Source organism: Monodon monoceros, unplaced genomic scaffold (genome assembly GCF_005190385.1).
Source record: "Monodon monoceros isolate NGI ecotype Baffin Bay Population unplaced genomic scaffold, NGI_Narwhal_1 Super_Scaffold_11, whole genome shotgun sequence".
NCBI lineage: Eukaryota > Metazoa > Chordata > Mammalia > Artiodactyla > Monodontidae > Monodon > Monodon monoceros.
Genome location: NW_021703767.1, coordinates 59,238,725 through 59,258,558, shown reverse-complemented (window position 1 = coordinate 59,258,558; position 19,834 = coordinate 59,238,725). Strand labels below are relative to the sequence as shown.

The following is a 19,834-nucleotide window of genomic DNA, read 5'->3' as shown; positions in this document are numbered from 1 at the left end:
CATTACCTGGGATGAAGAGCTGTTGCCTGGCAACACTACCAGGAATAAGAAAACAAACAGGAACTTCTCTCCTCCTCCTGCCTTCCAATCTCCCTCTAGTGGTCCATATGGGTATAACCACCAGCTGGCAAAGACCATGTGGTTTTGCAGAATCCCAGCCCCGCATCACAGAGCAAAGTATAGAAGCATGAGATTAGAGCTGAAAGACCGTAGCTGGATGGGCCAAAAAATGTATGTCTCCGAATATGCTGGTGTATGCACGCACACTCACACACACACACACACACACACACACATCCTATGAGTTTGATACACAACGTTAAAAATAATTTTTTCTCATTACAATAGCAACATGTATTTCTTTCCTTTAGAAAGTACAAATAAGCTCATAGAAGAAAGATCCATCCTACTGCTGCAAAGATAATTTTGTTAACACCTTCATTTAGATCCTTCCAGACCTTTTTCTCTATGTGTGGAGGTATATTTTTGCATGTAATCACATTGTACATAGAGTTTTCTAAACTGCTTTAGAAAACACCTTAATGTATGGTAAACAATTGCACACATCAACACATATTTATTTATTTACAACAGTGGATTCCAAACTGTTCCTAGGAAGTGTCTTATGAGGTACTTCTAGGAGCCTGGGCAGGAGGCCTTTATGAGAGGGCCCTGCGTTCTCCTTTGTACCCTTAACCACTACAATTCTGCTTTTACTGTTTTATATATTTGATTGTTTTATATATAAGATTTTGTGGGGGAAAAAGAATTCCACTGCCAAAATATTAGAAAACCACTGATTCATTGTGTGAATATATCATTTTCCATTTTCATGATTACAACAACAAAGGAACACTTCGTATCTGAATTTTTGTCCAAAGTCCTAGTAACATGAGACACCATGCTTTTACTGTCTATATGACAATACCGCGAAATTATTTTAATCTGTATTTTTTGAATTGCTAATGAGATGGACAAGGTTCTGTCTATTTCATGGTCATTTGTGTCTGTGGCAGTCTTTCTTTGCAAATTTGAAATCTGAAAAACGTAGCCGTAAATCCTTACTTTCTCCCTAATATACAGAACACACGCCTCTTCCATATCCCCCAGTTCAAGGAAACTCTGATTTTAAATATCCACTGCTAGCCCAGAACCCATCTCCCTGCCCTCCCCTCTTGGTAATGATCCTCCTTCACTGACAACATGGGAGCTCCCTCATCTTTCTGTTACCATACCCCAAACACAGCCATGTCTAAAGCTATCTTGATTTTTCTTCCTGGCTCAGAAGATAAAGACTTGTTGATCTTTAAGACAACCCCTCTACCTGAGCTCTTGATCCCACCTTTGCTTGTCTCCTCTGGGATGATGCTCACAAACTTTGTTGAATGAATAATGGATCTTTCTTCATCAATTCTCTCACCTTTATCTCTTTAGTAGGTCCAGCTTCTCTCAGTCTTTTGGCCCCATTTCTCTTAGCCTGTTCAGGTGATGAAACCACTTTCTGTCTGTGATGGTCAGTTTTATGTGTCAACTTGACTAGGCTGGGGCACCCAGTTATTCAATCAAACATGAGTCTAGGTGTTGTTGTGAAGGCATTCTGTAGATGTGATTATCAACTACAGTCAGTTGACTGTATGTAAAGGAGATTATCCTGGGTTATCTGGATGAGCCTAATCCAATCAGTTTAAAAGACCTTGAGAACAGAACTGTGGTTTCCCTGAGGACATGAAGGAGAAGAAATTCCATCTGTAGACTGCAGCTTCAGCTCCTGCCTGAGATTCCAGACTGCCATTTACAACAGCCTGCCCTATGGACTTCAGACTTGACTATTCAACCCCTACAGGCATGCGAGCCAATTTCTTTTCAAAAGTATATATATATATCGCCTACTGGTGCTGTTTGACTGGTGGAACCCTAACTGATACACTATCCTTAAAATTAGAACAAAACTATACCCTGCTTGATCCTACATCTCTCTGTTATCACATAAACTCGGCCTTCCCTTCTCATCTAAGCCGCTAAAAACGTTATCCTATATTCATCATCTCTACTCCCTCCCTTTGCAATTACCCTTTGAGCTACAGTCCCATTTATTCAACTGGCGAATTGGACATACTCTTGTGGGCAGCATGGGCAATCTCAAACTCAGTACATCAAAAGTTCTCTCATTATTCCTATTATTTAGATGTATGTAAATCTGTTCTTCTTTTGGATGCCACATGTCACACCCAAGGCAAAAGTCTGGAAGTCATACTAGACATTTAAATACCTAAGTACCAGACATCTAAATAAGTCATACTGTCCATCTTCAGTGCCAGTGCTGGAATTCAGGCCTTCATTATCTCCTGCCTCAGCTTTTGTAACAGATTCCCTTAGGTCCCTTCCTCCAGTCTCATCTCCTTCAAACCTGTTCTCCAGAGTGCTCGTCCTCTGATGCAAGGTGCCCAAATTGCCCAGCCTAAATCTCAGTGACTCCTTTGTCACCTCCAGAAAGGGATCCCTAAAGCAGACCACCAACATAAGGCGCTTTTAAAAAAACCCAGATTAGAGCCCTACTCAGACCTAATGAATAAGAATGTGCAAAGTGGGGCCTGAAAATTTTATAAATATTTTTAAAAGACTATCCAGGTAATTGTGATCAGCCAGGTTTGGGAATCACCAGCCTTCAGGGTAAGTCCAAATTCTGTCCCTGACCTGACACCACTACTCCCAGCTTCATCCCTCAGAACACATCATGCTCCAGCAATACTGACTCAGCCAGGACTAATGATTCTTCCAACTCATGTTGTTTACCACCTCTCTGTCGGGAATGTCTTCTGCCCTTATCTGCCTGGGAAATTCCTACTTGTCCTTCAAAAACTCTATTCAAGCATCATCTAGTCTCTTATTTAGCCAGTAAATATTGACAAACTAGTAAAATTGTACACATTAACTACGTGCAGTTCTCTGTATATCAGTTGTACCTCGACAAAGCTGTTAAAGCCTTACTGAGGTCTTACTACACACCAGGCCCTGAGCTAAGCATTGTGATATAGAGATCAGTAAGCTACATTGGTAGTACTGCCTTCAGTCAGCTCACCTGCCACTGGAGAAAGAGACATACAAATATACAGATTAATACAGTACAGTGAGGTAAATTCTGTGAGAGTCTGTGGTAGCCTGAATAACGCCCCCCCCCACAAGACAGCCACATCCTAATCACCCAAATCTATGAATATGTTTACTTACATTGCAAAACAGATTGTGTAGATATGATTAAGTTAAAGACTCTGAAATGGGGAGAGTATCCTGGGTTATTCTGGTGGGCTCAGTGTAATCACTAGGGTCCTTCTAAGATGAAGGCAGGCAGGGGGTGAGAGAGAAAGAGAGGCTGGAGGGAGACAGGAAGATGCTATGCTACTGACTTTGCAAATGGAGGATAGAGACATGAGCCAAGGAATGCAGGTGGCCTCTAGAAGCTGAAAAAAGCAAGAAAATGAATTCTCCACTAGAGCCTCCAGAAGGATCCAGCCCTGCCAACTTTAGTCCAGTGAGATCCGTTTTGGACTTCTAACCTCCAAAAATGTAATATAATAACTGTGTTGTTTTAAGTGACTATGTTTGTAGTAATTTGTTACAGCAGCAATAGGAGGCTAATACAGAGGCCAGCACAGGGCACTACGGATGTACATAAAGTCGTCTCTACATCAAGCTATGGAGTGGGAATGGGATGCTCAGGAAGAATTACCTACAGGTGATGACACCAGAGCTGAGGGAGATTGTGTTTCAGGGAAATGGCCCAGATAGAGAAATTAATATGTACAAAGGCACACACAGAGAGCATGCAAAGTGTTTCAGTGTGGCGTGGCTATTTGTATTAAACAGTAAAAATAATATCAACAGTACTAATTCTGCTAACAATAAATACTGTTTGTATGCCAGACACTATTCTAAAGCACTTTTTAACTGTGAGCACTTTACAAGTTTGTATTATTATCTTCATTTTACCTGTAGGAACACTAAGATTTGGAGGAGTTAGGTAACTTCCTGAGATCATAGAGCTAGTAAAGGGCAGATCTAGAATCAAAACCTTGCTGGTCCGTCTTCAAAACCCACTAACTGCCTCTCTAATACATTCGCGGGGGGCCTTAAGTAAGCTGGTATCAGGGTAGCTGAAGATAAATGAACTATTAGAAAGATATAAATGAGGTGAGGATCAGGAAAGCTTGGTATATCGTCTTGTTTTGGACACTGACATAAGATGGGGTTGATGGACAGTCAGACGGCCTCCAAGTTTCTATGATCGTGGTTTTGCTGCTGCTCCAGGTAGAGCCTTCCTTGACTAACTTAAATTACTTCTGCGTTACAAATGCACACTTTGCATAAGCCTCTTTATTTCATTTCTTCCTTTCCCGCTAATGCTTGAGGTGGAGATGGGGGCGTATGCACCAACTCAACTGCGGACCTCACTTTCCACATCTGTAAAATACCTTGAAGTAGTACCGAAACTGGTTGTGCTTCAGAATCCCGTGGGGAAGCATAAACACAAGGCGGATTCCTCGCCCCATTCCGATATTCTGATTGAGTAGTACAGGGATGCGGTTCCCCCAAATTCTCCCAAGTAATTCTGATACGCGGCCAGGTATTAATGACCAGGGGCTGGATGACTCTCTGGGTTCTTCAGGTTCACCGTACTTCGTCCCCTATTTCGTGAAGGAACCTCCCCTTTCCCCTCCCGGGCCCCGCCCCCGCCCCACCCCTTGCCCTCTACCTTCCCCTGACGTCGGCTCATCGCCCCTCCTTCGGTCGCTCCACTGGGTCTCGCCCAGGTCCGCCTTTCCCAGTCCCTCTCCTGCCTCCCAAAATGGCTGCGCTGCTGCCGGGCCCGCAGCCATGGAACCGCGTGAGGCTCCCTAAGGCGGGGAGCCGCAGCACAGTGATCGTACAGGACCCTGGCGCAGCGCTGGGTGAGTGTGGCGCCCGGCGAGGGGTGCAGGCTTTTCCGGCGGAGGCGTCAGGCAGGCGCACGTGCGCGGGGTGGGGGCGGGACTTCCGGAACCCGCGGGACGCTGCGCAGGGCCGCGACCGATAGAGGCCTGGGTCCTAGAGCTTGCTGAGGAATTTTGCAGGCATCGCCGTTCCTCGCTGGACCCACCGAGTCTACCGCAGGGCCTGGCTGGGGCGCCGAAGGCCCAAGATCCAGCCCCGCACCGAAATGGGGAAAGAGGGCGGACGCAGCTAGCGTCAGGAAAAATTGCTGCTTGGGGACCTGCGTTCACTCAGGCCACCAAGTGCTGTGGTTACCCCTCAGTCTTTCTCGACCTCTGCCTCTGAGAGGCTGCGGGTCGTCACTCAAGCACTCTGCAGTTAAACCGCAATCTTTCTGGATCCCCCGTTTCTTATCTGTAAAATGGGGTTAGTTTTCCCTATCACCGGGTTGTTGGGAGGATCTAATGATGTCATTTAGGAGAGCGTGGTCTAAAGTGTTCTATCAAGGTATGGTGGCATTGCCGTTATTAGGCAGTAGGGCAGTACACGCTGGGCTCAGGAGCCAAATTACCTGGGTTTGAATCCTGGCTCTTCTCTCTGCTGGAGCTGGGGTGAGGAGTGGGAAATGTCATTATTTAACCTTTATGGGCTTAAGCGCATTTTCAAATGGGGATAAAAATAGTACTTGCCTCATAGAGCTGTTCTGATGAAAGAATTAACATTATAGGTAAAGCATTTGGAACACTAAACACTAAACACTAAACAATAAACACTCAAATGACAGCTGTTATTATTAAATACTTGTAACTTATCTAATCATCACATCCCCCTCCCCATCCATCCATCCTGCTCAGTTTACAGATTAATCTTACCCCTTCCTCTATTCAAAGATTCTTTAACAGGATTCTGTTAGGCGTGGAAATTCACCAAGTCTCCCCCCACCCCAAAGGCAGCCCATTCTGGCCTCCAATAGTTCGTATAGTAAGAAAGTTCTCCACATTGTGCGTAAGTCTTCCTTTGCATTACTGCCACTTAGGCTGCTACTGCTACCCTTAGAGCCACAGAGAACACATTTACTCCCATCTTCTGTTCACAGCTTTTTCAGACTAGGAGGCTGTTACCTTGTTTTACTAAATAAGCACCCCGTGTTCAGTCAGACATTCATTATGTAATATAATTTCCAGCTGTTATCGTGATTTCTCTTCTGAATATATTCTTAAAGTGGTAGAGAAGTATACAACACGTCCCACCTTTAAGGTACTCGAAGTGTTAAGTGTACACCAAATGACTGCAGAGTATTCGTATGAAAGATTATTAAAATCATGATAAAATGTGGTGTAAAGATGTACATTCTACTTTAACACATGTTCTCTTAATGATTTCCTGGACTTGATATCATCTGTCACTGTACGATCACTTCCTTCCTATGTCACTTCTCACATACTTGGAAACATTAATTATGTTCTTACAGGTGAGGCTATGTTAATTTGTTCTTGATTTCTTTAAAACATAAGGAAATATGTTTCTTTCAGTGTATTTTTTATATACTTAATGTAGAAATGCATATTAAGTCTTACAAAACATCTCTGCTTTAGACCTTTGCATTGCAGCTGTAATTAAAGAATGCTGTCTCGTTACATTGTCACTGAAGAGCCAAATCTTAGATGCAGAAACAGATGTATTATGTGCAGTCCTTTACAGCAATCACAACAGAATGGGCCGCCACAAGCCCCATTTGGCCCTCAAACAGGTAAGGTGGGAGCCCTGTGTTTAATACTCAACATGTTTGAGTTGATGAAGATGGAGATCACACTGCCATTTAATATTTTGTAACTTAATCGCAGTAACTTACTTGTGATTTATAGGTCATCTTGCAATTGCATGTGGGCTTTTTTTTTTCTTCCCCTGAAAGCATTTCAAAAAACAATTTAAAAAGGAACTATGTTGGATTCTTTCCCAGTCTTGTTTCTAGTAGGTAGGTAATTTTTTGTTTTTATGTTTACTTTTTATTTATTTATCTTATTATAGGTAATTTTTGTGAAAAATTTTCTTCATTATATGCAATCTATAATAAAGTACCATGCCTCTGCCTAGTTTAAAGATTGAGTACTTTGATCAAGACAGAGTTTTGGATTAAGAAACAATTTTCCTGACCATAATCAAAATCCCAAAATCATAAAAAGAACAAAGTTGCAGTCTATTTATTGTGGGGTATGTAATCTAATCGGTAATATATTGAATAAGTATATAACAAGTTGTGTAAAGTGGTTTTGTGTAACTTTTGGAGTTTAAGACAAAATTGGGCCCTCCAGCTCAGGGACTACACCACAGAGTAGAGCCTCCTAACCTGAGTTCCTTACGTGTCCATTCATTCATTCATTTTATTAATTCTCCAAGTATTTTTGAATCTTTCTATGTGCCAGGCACTGTGCTTCGTGCTAGGTGTACAGGATGAAAAAGACAGACATAGTCTCTAACCTTACAGATTCATGCTCTCTGGTTAGTTTTCCACTCCCATTACTTAAGGCAAAAAAGATGAAGATTTTTTCATCAAAGAAAGATTTGGGATCATGGGCTTTCTTAAGTTTTCTTCTCTGGGGCAGCTTTTATCTCCTTCTGAGTCTTTAACGCCAAAACCAAACTTACCATCTCAGATTGAACATACGTATTTCTCCTCCCGGCTTCCAAGTTGCGAATAATTATCCGGTCAGAAAAATTTGGTGTTCTGTTTTCTCTGCTTCTTTCTTTTACGTAGCTCTCCTATCCGGCCAACTGATCAGTCAAAACTTTCTCTGCATCTAGTCCGTTTTTAGTTCTGGCTGCCATTTCTTTTTTCGGACCTTGTCAATTGTTAGTTGTCTTGCAATTCTGACTGTTCTTTCATCTTCCAGTCTTTCCTCCACTCTGGCATATTCATGTGTACCAAAGCCAGGTTAATCATGCTAAAACACAGCTTTAAGTTTTAATATTTCTCCACTGTCTCCTGAATAAAGAGGAAGCCTCTTAGGTTAACTTACAAGATCCCCCGTGATCTGGCCTCTTCAGTTTTCCTTAACTCAGGCTTCTCTCTGGTCTTCATCTTCATATATTTTGTATTTCAGACGGCCTGAACTCTTCGTGAGTCCTCCTACTCACCACATTCGTTCCCTCCTCTGAGCCTCTGCTCACCTGGTCCTGTATATTTACAATGCCCAATCCCTCTATCACTTGATCCCTTATGTCTGTGGCACTTACAGACTGTTGAAATTTAGTACTTAATAATTTACTATCTTGTTTTAATAGTTTCACTATTAGAAATCATGTTGCTTCAGAAAGAATATAATCTTGAGAATAATCTTATACTTACCTTGGTCTCCTTTATAGCATCAAGCACATCCTGGCATGTAGTACAATAAATTCTTAGTCATAACCTGATTTGAAGAATTTATTTGGCTGGATAAATTTCAAATTTTTAACCAGAAGCAATTGCTTTGGGCTATGGGTTTCTTTACCCTTAAAAAAAGGTATTCTTTGGTATTGAGTGTATTTCCATACTTTGAAATTTTGTATTTCTTTGTTTTCCTGGTCACATCAGTGGCTTTGTCTGTGTCACACATGAGCTGCTCTTCCCCTTTCAGGTTGAACAATGTTTAAAACGCTTGAAAAACATGAATTTGGAAGGTTCAATTCAAGATCTCTCTGAGTCATTTTCTTCTAAGTAAGTGGTCCAGTTGCTTTGTAATGGGCTTTTTGGTGGGCTGGGAACCCAGTGTCTTGCTGTGACCTCGCTTTAGACTTTCTTCACTTATTGTTAGAATATAAACAATTATACCTTAGCTGTACAAATTTTGTTTCAATAAAAGTCCCCTGGTATTCTGTGGTAATCTCCCTCTGTTGGCCAGTGGGAGGAAATGATGTGACATTGAAATCTGGGTCATGGTAGATTATTTTGAAACATAAGTGTCAGTCAACTTCAGTGAGTCATTATTAAACATAACTACCTCAAACTGAGCTTAAAGCAAGTCTGCACTTGAAAACTGCTATATAAGTGCTTTATATTTAAGAATGAAAGTAATGTACTTTTCTATTTTTCCCAAGTGAAAATCAGCCTGTAAATACCAAAGCATGTGTCATCCCTAGCCAACCAGTGGTGGAACTGGTGTTGATGAAGATTTTGGGAGCCTGCAAGTTGCTACTTCGCTTGTTGGACTGTTGCTGCAAGACATTTCTGTATCCTTGAATCAACTAAAGTACCTTCTTCTGAATTGGAATTGTTGGGATATATTTAATAGTATTTCTACTTGAAAGCTAGGGAGTCTGTAGGAGTTATAACTTATGGGAATTCTTAAAATTTTGCTCTTTGGCTTCCTTTTCCTGGGATTTGCCTGATATAGCCATTGCCAGAGACTTCTGTCTCTACCTAGTATGTATTATCCTAAGGGCACTGACTGTTAGAAATTCTTAATCTTAGAAACTAAATTTATATGAGACCTCTAGCAGAGTGTGTATTACTTTATTTTTCCTCTAGCAGAGTGTATATTACTTTATTTTTAAGCTTCCATGACTTAAATAGAACATGTTTTAAGGTTTTAGTTCCTTCAAGAAAATTCTTTCTACCTTCAGTCTGTTTTTTTCATAAATGTAACTTAAAAAACCCTAAATTCCTTTGATTCTGTTTTCCAATTTTAACTTGATTCTCCAGCTTTACTGTGAAACATCTAGGTTTGCAAGAATTCATTATTTTAAACCTTGTGATGGTTGGGCTGGTGAGCAGGTTATGGTATGTATGTATGTACCTTTGAAATCCTTCATTTCTCTAACTCAGACTAAGTTTCTTATTAGTAGTTTTCATATTTGCTTTCCCATGGGATGCTGAAGGTGCAGGAATTCTGTTTCTTCATTTGATCAGAGTTTTTTTGGGGTAGATTGGGAAGCTAAGTGTTGATGGTTATGTCAAAGGATTAGGCTTTGAATCTGAATCCATGAGATCACCTCAACACTAAACAACTAAGCAAATGAATTCCTAGGATTAGCAGCTGGAATTAAAAAAAAAAAAGGTTCCTCTAATCATTCAGCAGCTGGGCCATTTAAAATGAAGGTGTTCCTGAGCAGTCTGTATCATTTGTTTCTGCCATTAGGTTTCTAACTTTTAAAGGCAGTGACCTTCCTTATGTTTTCTAGATTCCTTTCTTCCACCTGAACCACCACTGCTTTTTGAGCCATAGTTAATTGATGTAAAGAACACTGATAATACTAGTTGCAAGCCAAAGAGCCCTTCCCTTGCATCTCACAATATATATTATGAAACTTATTTGATGGATAATTGGATTCAAAATCTGCCCATATTTATAAGGAGACCTATTCTGGGCCATTTTAAACAATTGGTTTGATGAGCTCTAATTTGAATGAAAACCAAAAAAAAGAGACAGAAAATTCTCTCTAAACCTTGCTTTGATATCTTAACCTGGATATCTCAAGTACTATTTCCAATCATCTTATTTTTTATTCTGCTTGTTTTTAGCGCTAACAGTGTTAGAATTACTAATCATATTATTTTAAAATGTCAAACCTTCATTATTCCTATAATGAAAATAGCTTTGATTTTTGCTGATTATAATAATAATACATGGTTATATTAAGAAACTTTTAAAAATAGAAAAAATGCAAAGAACCTGAAATTTGCCTAAAATATCATCATCTAGATAAAACCACACTTAAGATTTTGAGGCACATCTTTTGAGATATCTCTCCATGTAGTACTTTATTTGGTTTTATATAGCATTTTGTACTTGCATTTTTTTGGTTAGGCTGGACTAATCTAGCTCTTTGCAAGTATCCGCTTTAGCATTTTTTTTTATCTATAGTGGCAGATTCACAGGCATTATTTTCAGCTTTGACTCTCTTATTATTATTTTTCTTACTTTTTTTTTTTTTTTTTTGCGGTACGCGGGCCTCTCACTGTTGTGGCCTCTCCCGTTGCGGAGCACAGGCTCCGGATGCGCAGGCTCAGCGGCCATGGCTCACGGGCCCAGCCGCTCCACGGCATGTGGGATCTTCCCGGACGGGGGCACGAACCCGTGTCCCCTGCATCGGCAGGTGGACTCTCAACCACTGCGCCACCAGGGAAGCCCTGACTCTCTTATTATTATGTAGTCTGCAAATGATAATTACTAGCTAATTCATGAGATCCTTCTTCTTTCTCTAGGGTTCTCTATAAAGATGTTTTAAAAAGGCTGGTTTCTTTATATGAGCCATTGTTTGGATTACTTCAAGAGGTCTCCAGGATTCAACCATTGCCTTACTTCAAAGGTTTTACCTTTCCTTCTGATATTGCTGAATTTTTAGGAGAGCCCTACTTTGAAATCTTTAAGAAAAAAATGCCTACAGCTTTTGCAGCTAAAGGAGTAACTAAACTGTTAAATAAACTATTTTTAACAAAAGAGCAATCACAGAGGTCCAGTGAAGAAACATTACTTAGAATTTCCAAAAAAGCTAAACAAATGAAGATCAATTTTCAGAATAATGTGGATCTTGGACAGCCAGTAAAGAATAAGAAAATCTTAAAAGGTAATTTGCTTTGATATGGCACATACTCTAAAAAAAACAAACAAAAAAACTTTTGAAATTACAATGTAGTCATGCATTGTGTAGGAAGAAATTCAGCATCTTTCTTCTTAATTTAAACTCCGATGATTCTTAGAGAGGTATGGTAATACCTGTGTTTTCTCAGCTTGAGCATATAAAGTTGTTTCTGTTGTTGCTTCATAGTTCTTTGCTTGCTTAATTCCCTTTGTTTCTCTTGTAGTAATTTGGCAAGAAATGTAGTCATGCACATAAGAATTTGTTGATTTGAAAATAGTATGCCTAAGTTTTTGTATCTGTGATCTTTCCATCTTCACAGAAAAGTCATCAGAATTTGACGTGAGGGCTTTCTGCAAACAGCTGAAACACAAAGCTATTCAGGTTTGTCTGGCTTATTTTAATATAGCTTATGATTTCTTCTGATTTGTAGAGTAGATGCCACTTACCAATGGCAGAGACTGAATCTTCTGTTTTTATCCCCAGCTCTAAGAGTAGTGCCATCTTAGTTCTCAGTGTGTGTTTCTGAATGAATAGAGGCATTCCCAAGGGATTTGAGTGCATGTAGTTAATTCAGTTAACACAGTGCCTTCAGAAACATTTTACTAAGAGTTTTGCTAGAATTTTAAAGTGATCCTAGGATCCATCATAGGAGTGGATTGTACTGCAGCTTAAGAGTATGGGCTTTACAATCAGACAGAAGTGGTTTGAGTCCTGGCTTTGGTTTGTACTACTCTGTGACTTATGTAAGTTTCTTGGCCTGTCCATACCTCTGTTTCTAATAACAGTATGTACCTCATAGGGTTGTGCCAGTTTTAGTTCATGTAAAGTGTTCAGCACAGAGTCTAAAGTGTGGTAAGCATTTAATTGGTGTTAGATATTGTTAGCGACTTTCATCGTCATTATCGTCATCCTCATCCTTTGTCATGAGGCTTCTATTTCTTTCTTCCTGTCAGCATTCAAGCTTTAACCTGATTCCTCTCCTTGGCCAGTGTCTGCAAATTCTGTTTGTTCTGGACCTGACATAGATAAGTACATCAACGTCATCCTCTTTCATCAGAACTTTCAGAAGTTACCGATTAACTTCTTGACTTCTTTTACCCTTTCTCTTTTCAAAACTGTTTTCTTCTGGTTTCCTTCATGGGTTATTTTTTCCATTCGATTCAAGAATTCTTAATCATTTCTAACGAGTCAGTACTTTCTTGAAGGCTTACAAGGATTCCAGTTTGCATTTATATTTTGTCCGATTCACAAGTTCCAGAGGAAGATATGATCATCATCACACTTACGTTGCATTTACTCTTTGCCAGGCATTGTTCAAAACACTTTATATGTGTTAACTCATATAATCCTTGCAAAAGCCCTGTGAGGTAGGAGCTATTATTACTGTTGCCATATTTCAGATGAGAAAATTAAGGCACAGAAAGGACAAGAAATTTGCACAGGCCACACAGCAGATATGGGGCAGAACTGGGATTTGAATGCAGGCACTTTGGTTTCATAGTCTTTGTCCTTTATCTTTACACCAGTCCTCCAAATAGTTTCGTCAGCTCTCTCTCTTAATAACTACGGCTCTCTGTGACTCTTGAAACTTTCTGCGGTCCGTCCACCTGTTCCTAGGTGAGCTGTTTCCAGAATCCCTCTTATTCATGACCAATGACTACCATATTTTTAGCATTTAGCACCAATATGCTTAGCTTGCTTTTAGGTCAAACTTTTATGGATCACCAACACAAAGTGTTGATAGGTCTCTGCTTTCATATTTTCTACTACTTTATGTTCTTGAGAGTGAGAAATTTGGAAGAAGGTAAGTTTTGAACAGAGGATGGAAGCGGACCTACTAGGTGGCATATTTCAATAAACAGTAAAAGTTGATAAAATTCAAACTTGACTTGATATAGAAAGATGAGGTTGAAGAGACCAAAGGTGCCACATCAAAAGATGGTTGGATTGGAGTTGGAAATGTTGCTCAGTTAAGCATTTTTAACATACATTCAGCAATCATCCCCATTTTCACATGTTTTCAATAACATTTATGACCCATCATTGAGGAGGGTGACTCAGGATATAGAAATAAATGAAAAACAAGTTGTGGTAGTCCAGTATTAGAGGAAGAGGGCTCTTCAGTGATTTTTTTCCTACTAGATAGGCTTTGACCAATACTTAATCATGTGGAGTTTTATTCGTATGTATAGGTTAAATAAATAGATATGTATGCAAATATTTATATTGTTACCTGTATACAGCTGAATTTAGCTATAGATGGGATCTGTTGTAGCACAGAGGGGAAAAAATCTTGTGTTAGAAGCAGTGAATAAAAACATTTTTAAGAAAAAGGAAGGGAATTCCCTGGCCATCCAGTGGTTAGGACTCTGTGCTTCCACTGCAGGGGGCACGAGTTCAGTCCCTGGTTGGGGAACTAAGATCCCACAAGCCGAGCAGCACGGCAAGAAAAAAAAAAAAAAAAAGAAAGGAAAGCATAGTGGGCTGAAAAAACTATTTTTCCTTCTTTTAAAAAGACATATTTTCAAATTTTTATAGTCTGTGAGTCAACTTCTGTTATATAAGTCAGTAACAAATCCAATATATTTTTCTCATCCTTCCATATTTCAGGCGAACAGTTTTGAGTTTAAATGTTCTCAATCCAAACTAAAGGCAACCAAACGTTCTTCTTGGAAAGCAGTAGGAACTCCCTGTGTAAAAAGTCTTGTGCAAAGATTCCGAGAAACTGACACTTTCGTACAACTTTCTGAAGAGATCCAAATGGCAATTCTGTGGTGTAGGAGCAAAAAACTCAAGGCTCAGACCACCTTTCTGGGTAATAAACTTCTTAAAAGCAACCGGCTTAAACATGTGGAAGCTCAAGGCTATAGGTAGGTACATCACAAAAATTGTATTTCTTTACTTTTTCTATTATCATTTAGAGCAAAAGTATATATATTCAAGTTAGCCTTTTTAATGTCCAGTAGTCTAAAATTGAGATCTACTTAAAGTACAGTTTTGTTAAACCTATTACAGTACAGTACTATATAGTCGATTGTGTTAGTTGGGTACCTAGGCTAACTTTGTTGGACTGACAAACAAATTGGACTTACGAACATGCTCTCGGAATGGAACTCGTTTGTATGTAGGGGACTTACTGTATCTATTCAGGGCTTTATAATGGTTCCCGTGGGTGAATCACAGTCTAAAATTTGTTAAATTTTCTTTAAAATTTATGGAAAAGATATTCCTATTTTAGTAAAAAATATATATATTGATGGTTTTATAGCAAGTTTTCATTAAAAGCTGTTGGGGAAGTTAAGGGTTTTTACATTACATTCTAGAGTAGAAACTCAGCCTAAGATGGAGGTGTTCTGTTCAAGACTGCATGTAAAGTCAGAGAGAGATGAGGCAGAGATGATAATTAAAAGTTAATGCAGAGGGTAAGAAACTAGTAGTTATTTGATTAGACCATTATTTTGCACCCCACAAAAATATAGTGACCTTTCATTCTGCCCTGGTTTGCTGTTTCAGTAATATATTTGTAGTACATTTGAATTTTATTTAATGTCCACAATAACTCTGTGAGGTAGGTAGTATTATTCATATTATATAGATGAGGAAATAGAGGATTTTACTCAGGGTATTAGAGCTGGAGATCTAGAACTCAGTGCAGATCCTCTGATCCTTCTGTTTTCATTCTTCCTATTTCCATTTCAATTGGGAAGTACACCTACCCTCTCCTCAATTAAAGATTACTGCTTATGGTAAGACAAAATGGTTTGGAAACAGAGATCATGAATTACTACATTAAAATGGGCTTCCTTAAAGTTTATATTTGTTTAAAAAGGAAGAGGGAAGGGTAGGAGATACAGACTTATGCTAATCTTTTGCAGTCTATCACAAACAGGCAGTTAGCAGGGTACCAATGTACCTTGTGGCAGTGTACCCTATTCAGAAGCAAAACACCTAAAATAACGGGCCATTTGAGTTCCAAATTCCCAAATTTGAAGATGATATATGAATCACAATTAGGGTGGCTCAAGGCTGTCATTATGTCTATGCCAGGAGCCCTGTTTTCTCATTTTACATAAACTCCCTCTTCACTTTTATTCCTTTTTCTTTGTTCATTTCCTGCTGTAATATGAAGCTGTTAATCCAGAAATGGGTTGACGCATCCTAGCAATTTTTCTATTCGTGATTCATCTTTTCCCCAGTTCCATTCCTATTATATTATGAACAGATTAGCAATTATCGGGGAAGAGCTCTGGCACTAAAATATGGAGACATCTCACCATTCAGGTTACCTTGCTACTTGTAGGAGATACTTTACTTTGGAAACATAATGGGGACACATTTGCTCACAATCTAAATCAGAGGGAAGTTGTGCTCTGAAAACACAGACTTGGGTTGAAGCTCCTATTTCCTTATTTTTCCTTATGATTCTGGAGTTGTACACAGGCATAGGACTTATAAATTATATATTTTTCAATTGGAAGTTGGTAAAAAGGAGACAAAAGTTTCTGAGAATGTTTTTCTGCATCTTAACAATCTCCAATTTTTCCTCTCTCTGTCTTAAAGTTTGCCAAAGAAACTAGAGTGCATAAAAACATCAATTTGCAACTGCCTTCTTCATGGCTCAGGTAGCAAAACTTTGAAGAATCATCTGAGACGAAGATCACAGAATAAATTTTCATTGAAACGAAGGAAACCACAGAGAAAGTTGCAGTCGACTCTTTTAAAGGAAACCCAGCAGCCCCCTCAAGGGACTCAGAGTGCTACCGATATCATTAAAGGGAGACTCTCACACCCTACAGTTCGTACAACTGATCTCTACCCTAACAATAAGCAAGTGTTGAGTAGAAGAGTTTCAAGTCCTGTCATACAAACTAAGGAGAAACAAATTCATGAAAATCTTATAGAAAGCAATGAAAATGAAACTGATTCTTGGACAACGATGCAAATAAATAAACATAATACATCAGGAATCACTAAGGAGACAGACGACATTGATGATATTTTTGCTTTAATGGGAGTTTAGATGCTCATATGTGAGACTTTTAACTGGTTAACCAACTGCTCCAGTGTTCTAAGTAGAACAGCTGAGATCTGGAAAGATCTGAAAGTACCATTTGGACTCAGAGGAGCTGCTTAAGTGCAACATTGTAGAGCAGTTCATTTTAGTTCAGTAAACACTTGTCATAGCTTTGTGTCATTTAACTGACAAGTATTTGACTAACAGTCAATTTTTGACTTAATTAGGACCTGAATAATTAGGTTTGCAAAACCTACACTGTGCCTTAGGTAAATGGGGAGTGGGGGTGGGGAGTAGCAAGGAATCACCAAAAAGGTCACTTTAGCCTTAATGGCTCCATTGTAGCTAAGTGCTCTTCTGAACACCAAGGTTTGTAGCTTTTAACAGTTGTGCCCTCTTCTGTCTGTTAGAATTATCATAGAAGTTTTGCCACTATTACCAGGGAGTGGTCACAACCATTATTTCACTTCATTTGTTAACCTTACCACACAGGAGGGCATATTAAAATGCTTTTGGAGTTCCACGAAGTTTATGGGGGCTTTTGTTTATTTATTTGGGTGCTAGTGACTGAGTCCAAATAAAATTTTTTTCAAAAAGCATGTAAAGTGACTTGTGGTTATACACAAAGTAGAAGTAGGTGAGAAAGATGAAAAGATAAGGCTAAGGAGACACAAAATCAACCAACCCAATGAGGCTAAAAATAAATTCATAATTTGGTGCTGATGTTGTCATCTGATTATTTGTATGTTGCTCATACAATTGCTCTGAGAAGGTAAATCTTACATATTTTCAAATAATGATGTGAAGTTTGAGGTATCTTTCAAATGTTCTAGTTTTCTAGAATTAGGTTAATAAGCTATTTGTTCAGCAGGTTATAGGCTTAAGTTTTCTGTTTATATACAGTAATTTATAGAAAAATGAAACAGTGCCCTAGTATATACTGCATCCTTCCTTTCCTCAGCCATCCTATCATTTTTTAGCATCCTTTTTGTTCTTTATCTGGCCTTGTTCTTTCCTCATCTGCTTTCTGTATATTTTCCCACTTACCTACAATACTGTATCAGAGGTTCTCAAACTGTAGGATGTTTTGAGAATCACGTGGTGGGTTATTTAAAAATGCAGGTTTTGAGTCCCTTCCAAAGAGATCGATAAATATGATTAGGGGATAGGACCAGAAGCCTGCATTTTTATTAAGGGGCTCAGGTGATTTTGATGCAAGTAGCCCGAAATGCAAAGTTAGATAAATGCTGGTTTAGCTTCCTTTTCTGAAGCCTTGCTAAATATCCTATTTAATTCAGAGTTCTTAATCAATCTCTAGTCACTTTTTATTGTTTATATTTCTCCCGGTTTCCTACCAGGTGGTAGAGCTACTTAGTGCTTTAAAACATGGACAATACCAAGGAAGTCTCATTCATGACAAGTCTAGAAATAGCCACCAGCTTCTAAGATTTAAGGTCAGGTCTTGCATCTACTTTTCTTTGCACATGCCTCCACTAGTCTTGTGGAGCTAGTAGGTTTCCCTGGTCTTAGGTCCCTCCATCTTTAGTGGCATAATTGTCTAAGAATCATAAACTTTTACAGCTGGAAGAGACTTTGGAGGTCATCCTTCGCTGAAAAAACAGAGTGGTTCAGTGAATTGTCTAAGGTAAAACTGGATTAGACTATAAGCCTAGCATTTTTTTTCTACTTCATTAATGTTCCTTTGGAGTATGTTTCTTTATCTCCTCCTTCTCCCATCTGCCCCTTAAAATTCTGGGAAAAATGTAAAGAGCTTCATGTGTCCATAAAATGATAATTTATATATAAGGAACATAGTATTCTATATGTTATTTTTTCCAAACAACTTAAATTCAAATGTTTTAAATTTTTAAAAGTGAAATCTTAAATATACAAACCCATAACTTATCCAGTAAATTAGATTAGAAAATACTGTTAGCGTCATCATAGTGAATACCAATTTAATCACTTTGGGTGGCATTAAAACACTCTGGTCATTTTAAGAGCAGTGTGGTAGACCTCCCATATGTCACTTCAAATCCTCTTGGCCTCTTACTTGACCACTAGTATGGCAACTACTTTCAAGCAGGAATGGGCAACTGCACCTTGCCTCCTGGCTTCTGACAAGCTACAGGAACTGCTTGGCATTTGGGCATATCCAACTTGGGAGAGGTGTGGCGCCGTCCTCTAACCCCCCTTCAAGGACAATTCAGAGGCACATTTAATAAGGCTCCTCAAGATCAAGCCCTCGTACTATGTTGTTTCCAACTCAGTGCGTCCTTGGTTGGCTTTCCTGCCATCTGTTTCATTTCCCCTTCACTCCTGTTCGCTGGGATCACATCCCCAGTAAACTACTGGATGCAAGCTTTTGTCTTGGGCCGTGCTTTTAGGAGAACCAGAATCAAGGCTAAGACAAGCAGTAAAAAAAACACTGGCAGGTAGAAAGATGACTTTTAACAAATTCTGTTGTTACATATTTTACTCGGTGAATGCCTATATTAAAAGTTATTTTAAAAATTTATTTATTTTTGGCTGAATTCAGTCTTCATTGTTGCATGCAGGCTTTCTCTAGTTGTGGAGCACGGGCTCTAGGCACGCAGGCTTCAGCAGTAGTGGTGCACGGGTTTAGCTGCTCCGCGGCAGGTGGGATCTTCCCGGATCAGGGCTCAAACCCGTGTGCCCTGCATTGGCAGGCAGATTCTTAACCACTGCACCACCAGGGAAGCCCTTAAAAGTTTCTTTTTTTTTTTTTTTAAGCTTAAATCACTGCTGATTAGAATAAACCACCACAACTAACTATAAAACTGAAAACATATCCAGAATTGAATTTTCTAAAAAAGTCACAAAGCTGTTTTACAGAGTTAATTTTTTATCCAGTGCTATTGCTGTAACATTATAATATTCAGCTTCACTCTGAAAAGCTAAGCCACTTATATGAATAGGTCAGTAGCATCTTCATAAAAATATTTTCCATTAACATTAGTTCAAAGTAAGGCTTTGTCTTTCCATTCTGAACTTTTTTTTTTAACATCTTTATTGGAGTATAATTGCTTAACAATGCTGTTTCTTTTTTATAACAAAGTGAATCAGTTATACATATACATATGTTCCCATATCTCTTCCCTCTTGCGTCTCCCTCCATCCCACCCTCCCTACCCCACCCCTCTAGGTGGTCACAAAGCACCGAGCTGATCTCCCTGTGCTATGCGGCTGCTTCCCACTAGCTGTCTATTTTACGTTTGGTAGTGTATATATGTCCATGCAACTCTCTCACTTTGTGCCAGATTACTCTTC

The 19,834-nt window shown here is 39.1% G+C and overlaps 1 protein-coding gene across 4 annotated transcripts; it reads left to right on the top strand.

Annotated features, from left to right (window-relative positions):
- Positions 1-4,756: 4,756 nt before the first annotated feature.
- NEPRO (nucleolus and neural progenitor protein) lies at positions 4,757-17,261 on the top strand. Of its 4 annotated transcripts, none has more exons than XM_029215128.1 (9): positions 4,757-4,946; positions 6,564-6,718; positions 8,586-8,665; positions 9,046-9,177; positions 9,650-9,727; positions 11,153-11,514; positions 11,849-11,910; positions 14,140-14,399; positions 16,090-17,261. In XM_029215128.1, the coding sequence occupies exons 1-9, from the start codon at positions 4,844-4,846 to the stop codon at positions 16,547-16,549; spliced, it is 1,692 nt and encodes a 563-aa protein (XP_029070961.1). In that variant the 5' UTR covers positions 4,757-4,843; the 3' UTR covers positions 16,550-17,261. The 4 variants fall into 4 exon arrangements, with proteins under 4 accessions (XP_029070961.1, XP_029070962.1, XP_029070963.1 ...); XM_029215129.1 differs by lacking the exon at positions 4,757-4,946 and adding an exon at positions 5,070-5,475; XM_029215130.1 differs by lacking the exon at positions 4,757-4,946 and adding an exon at positions 6,293-6,439.
- Positions 17,262-19,834: the final 2,573 nt, after the last annotated feature.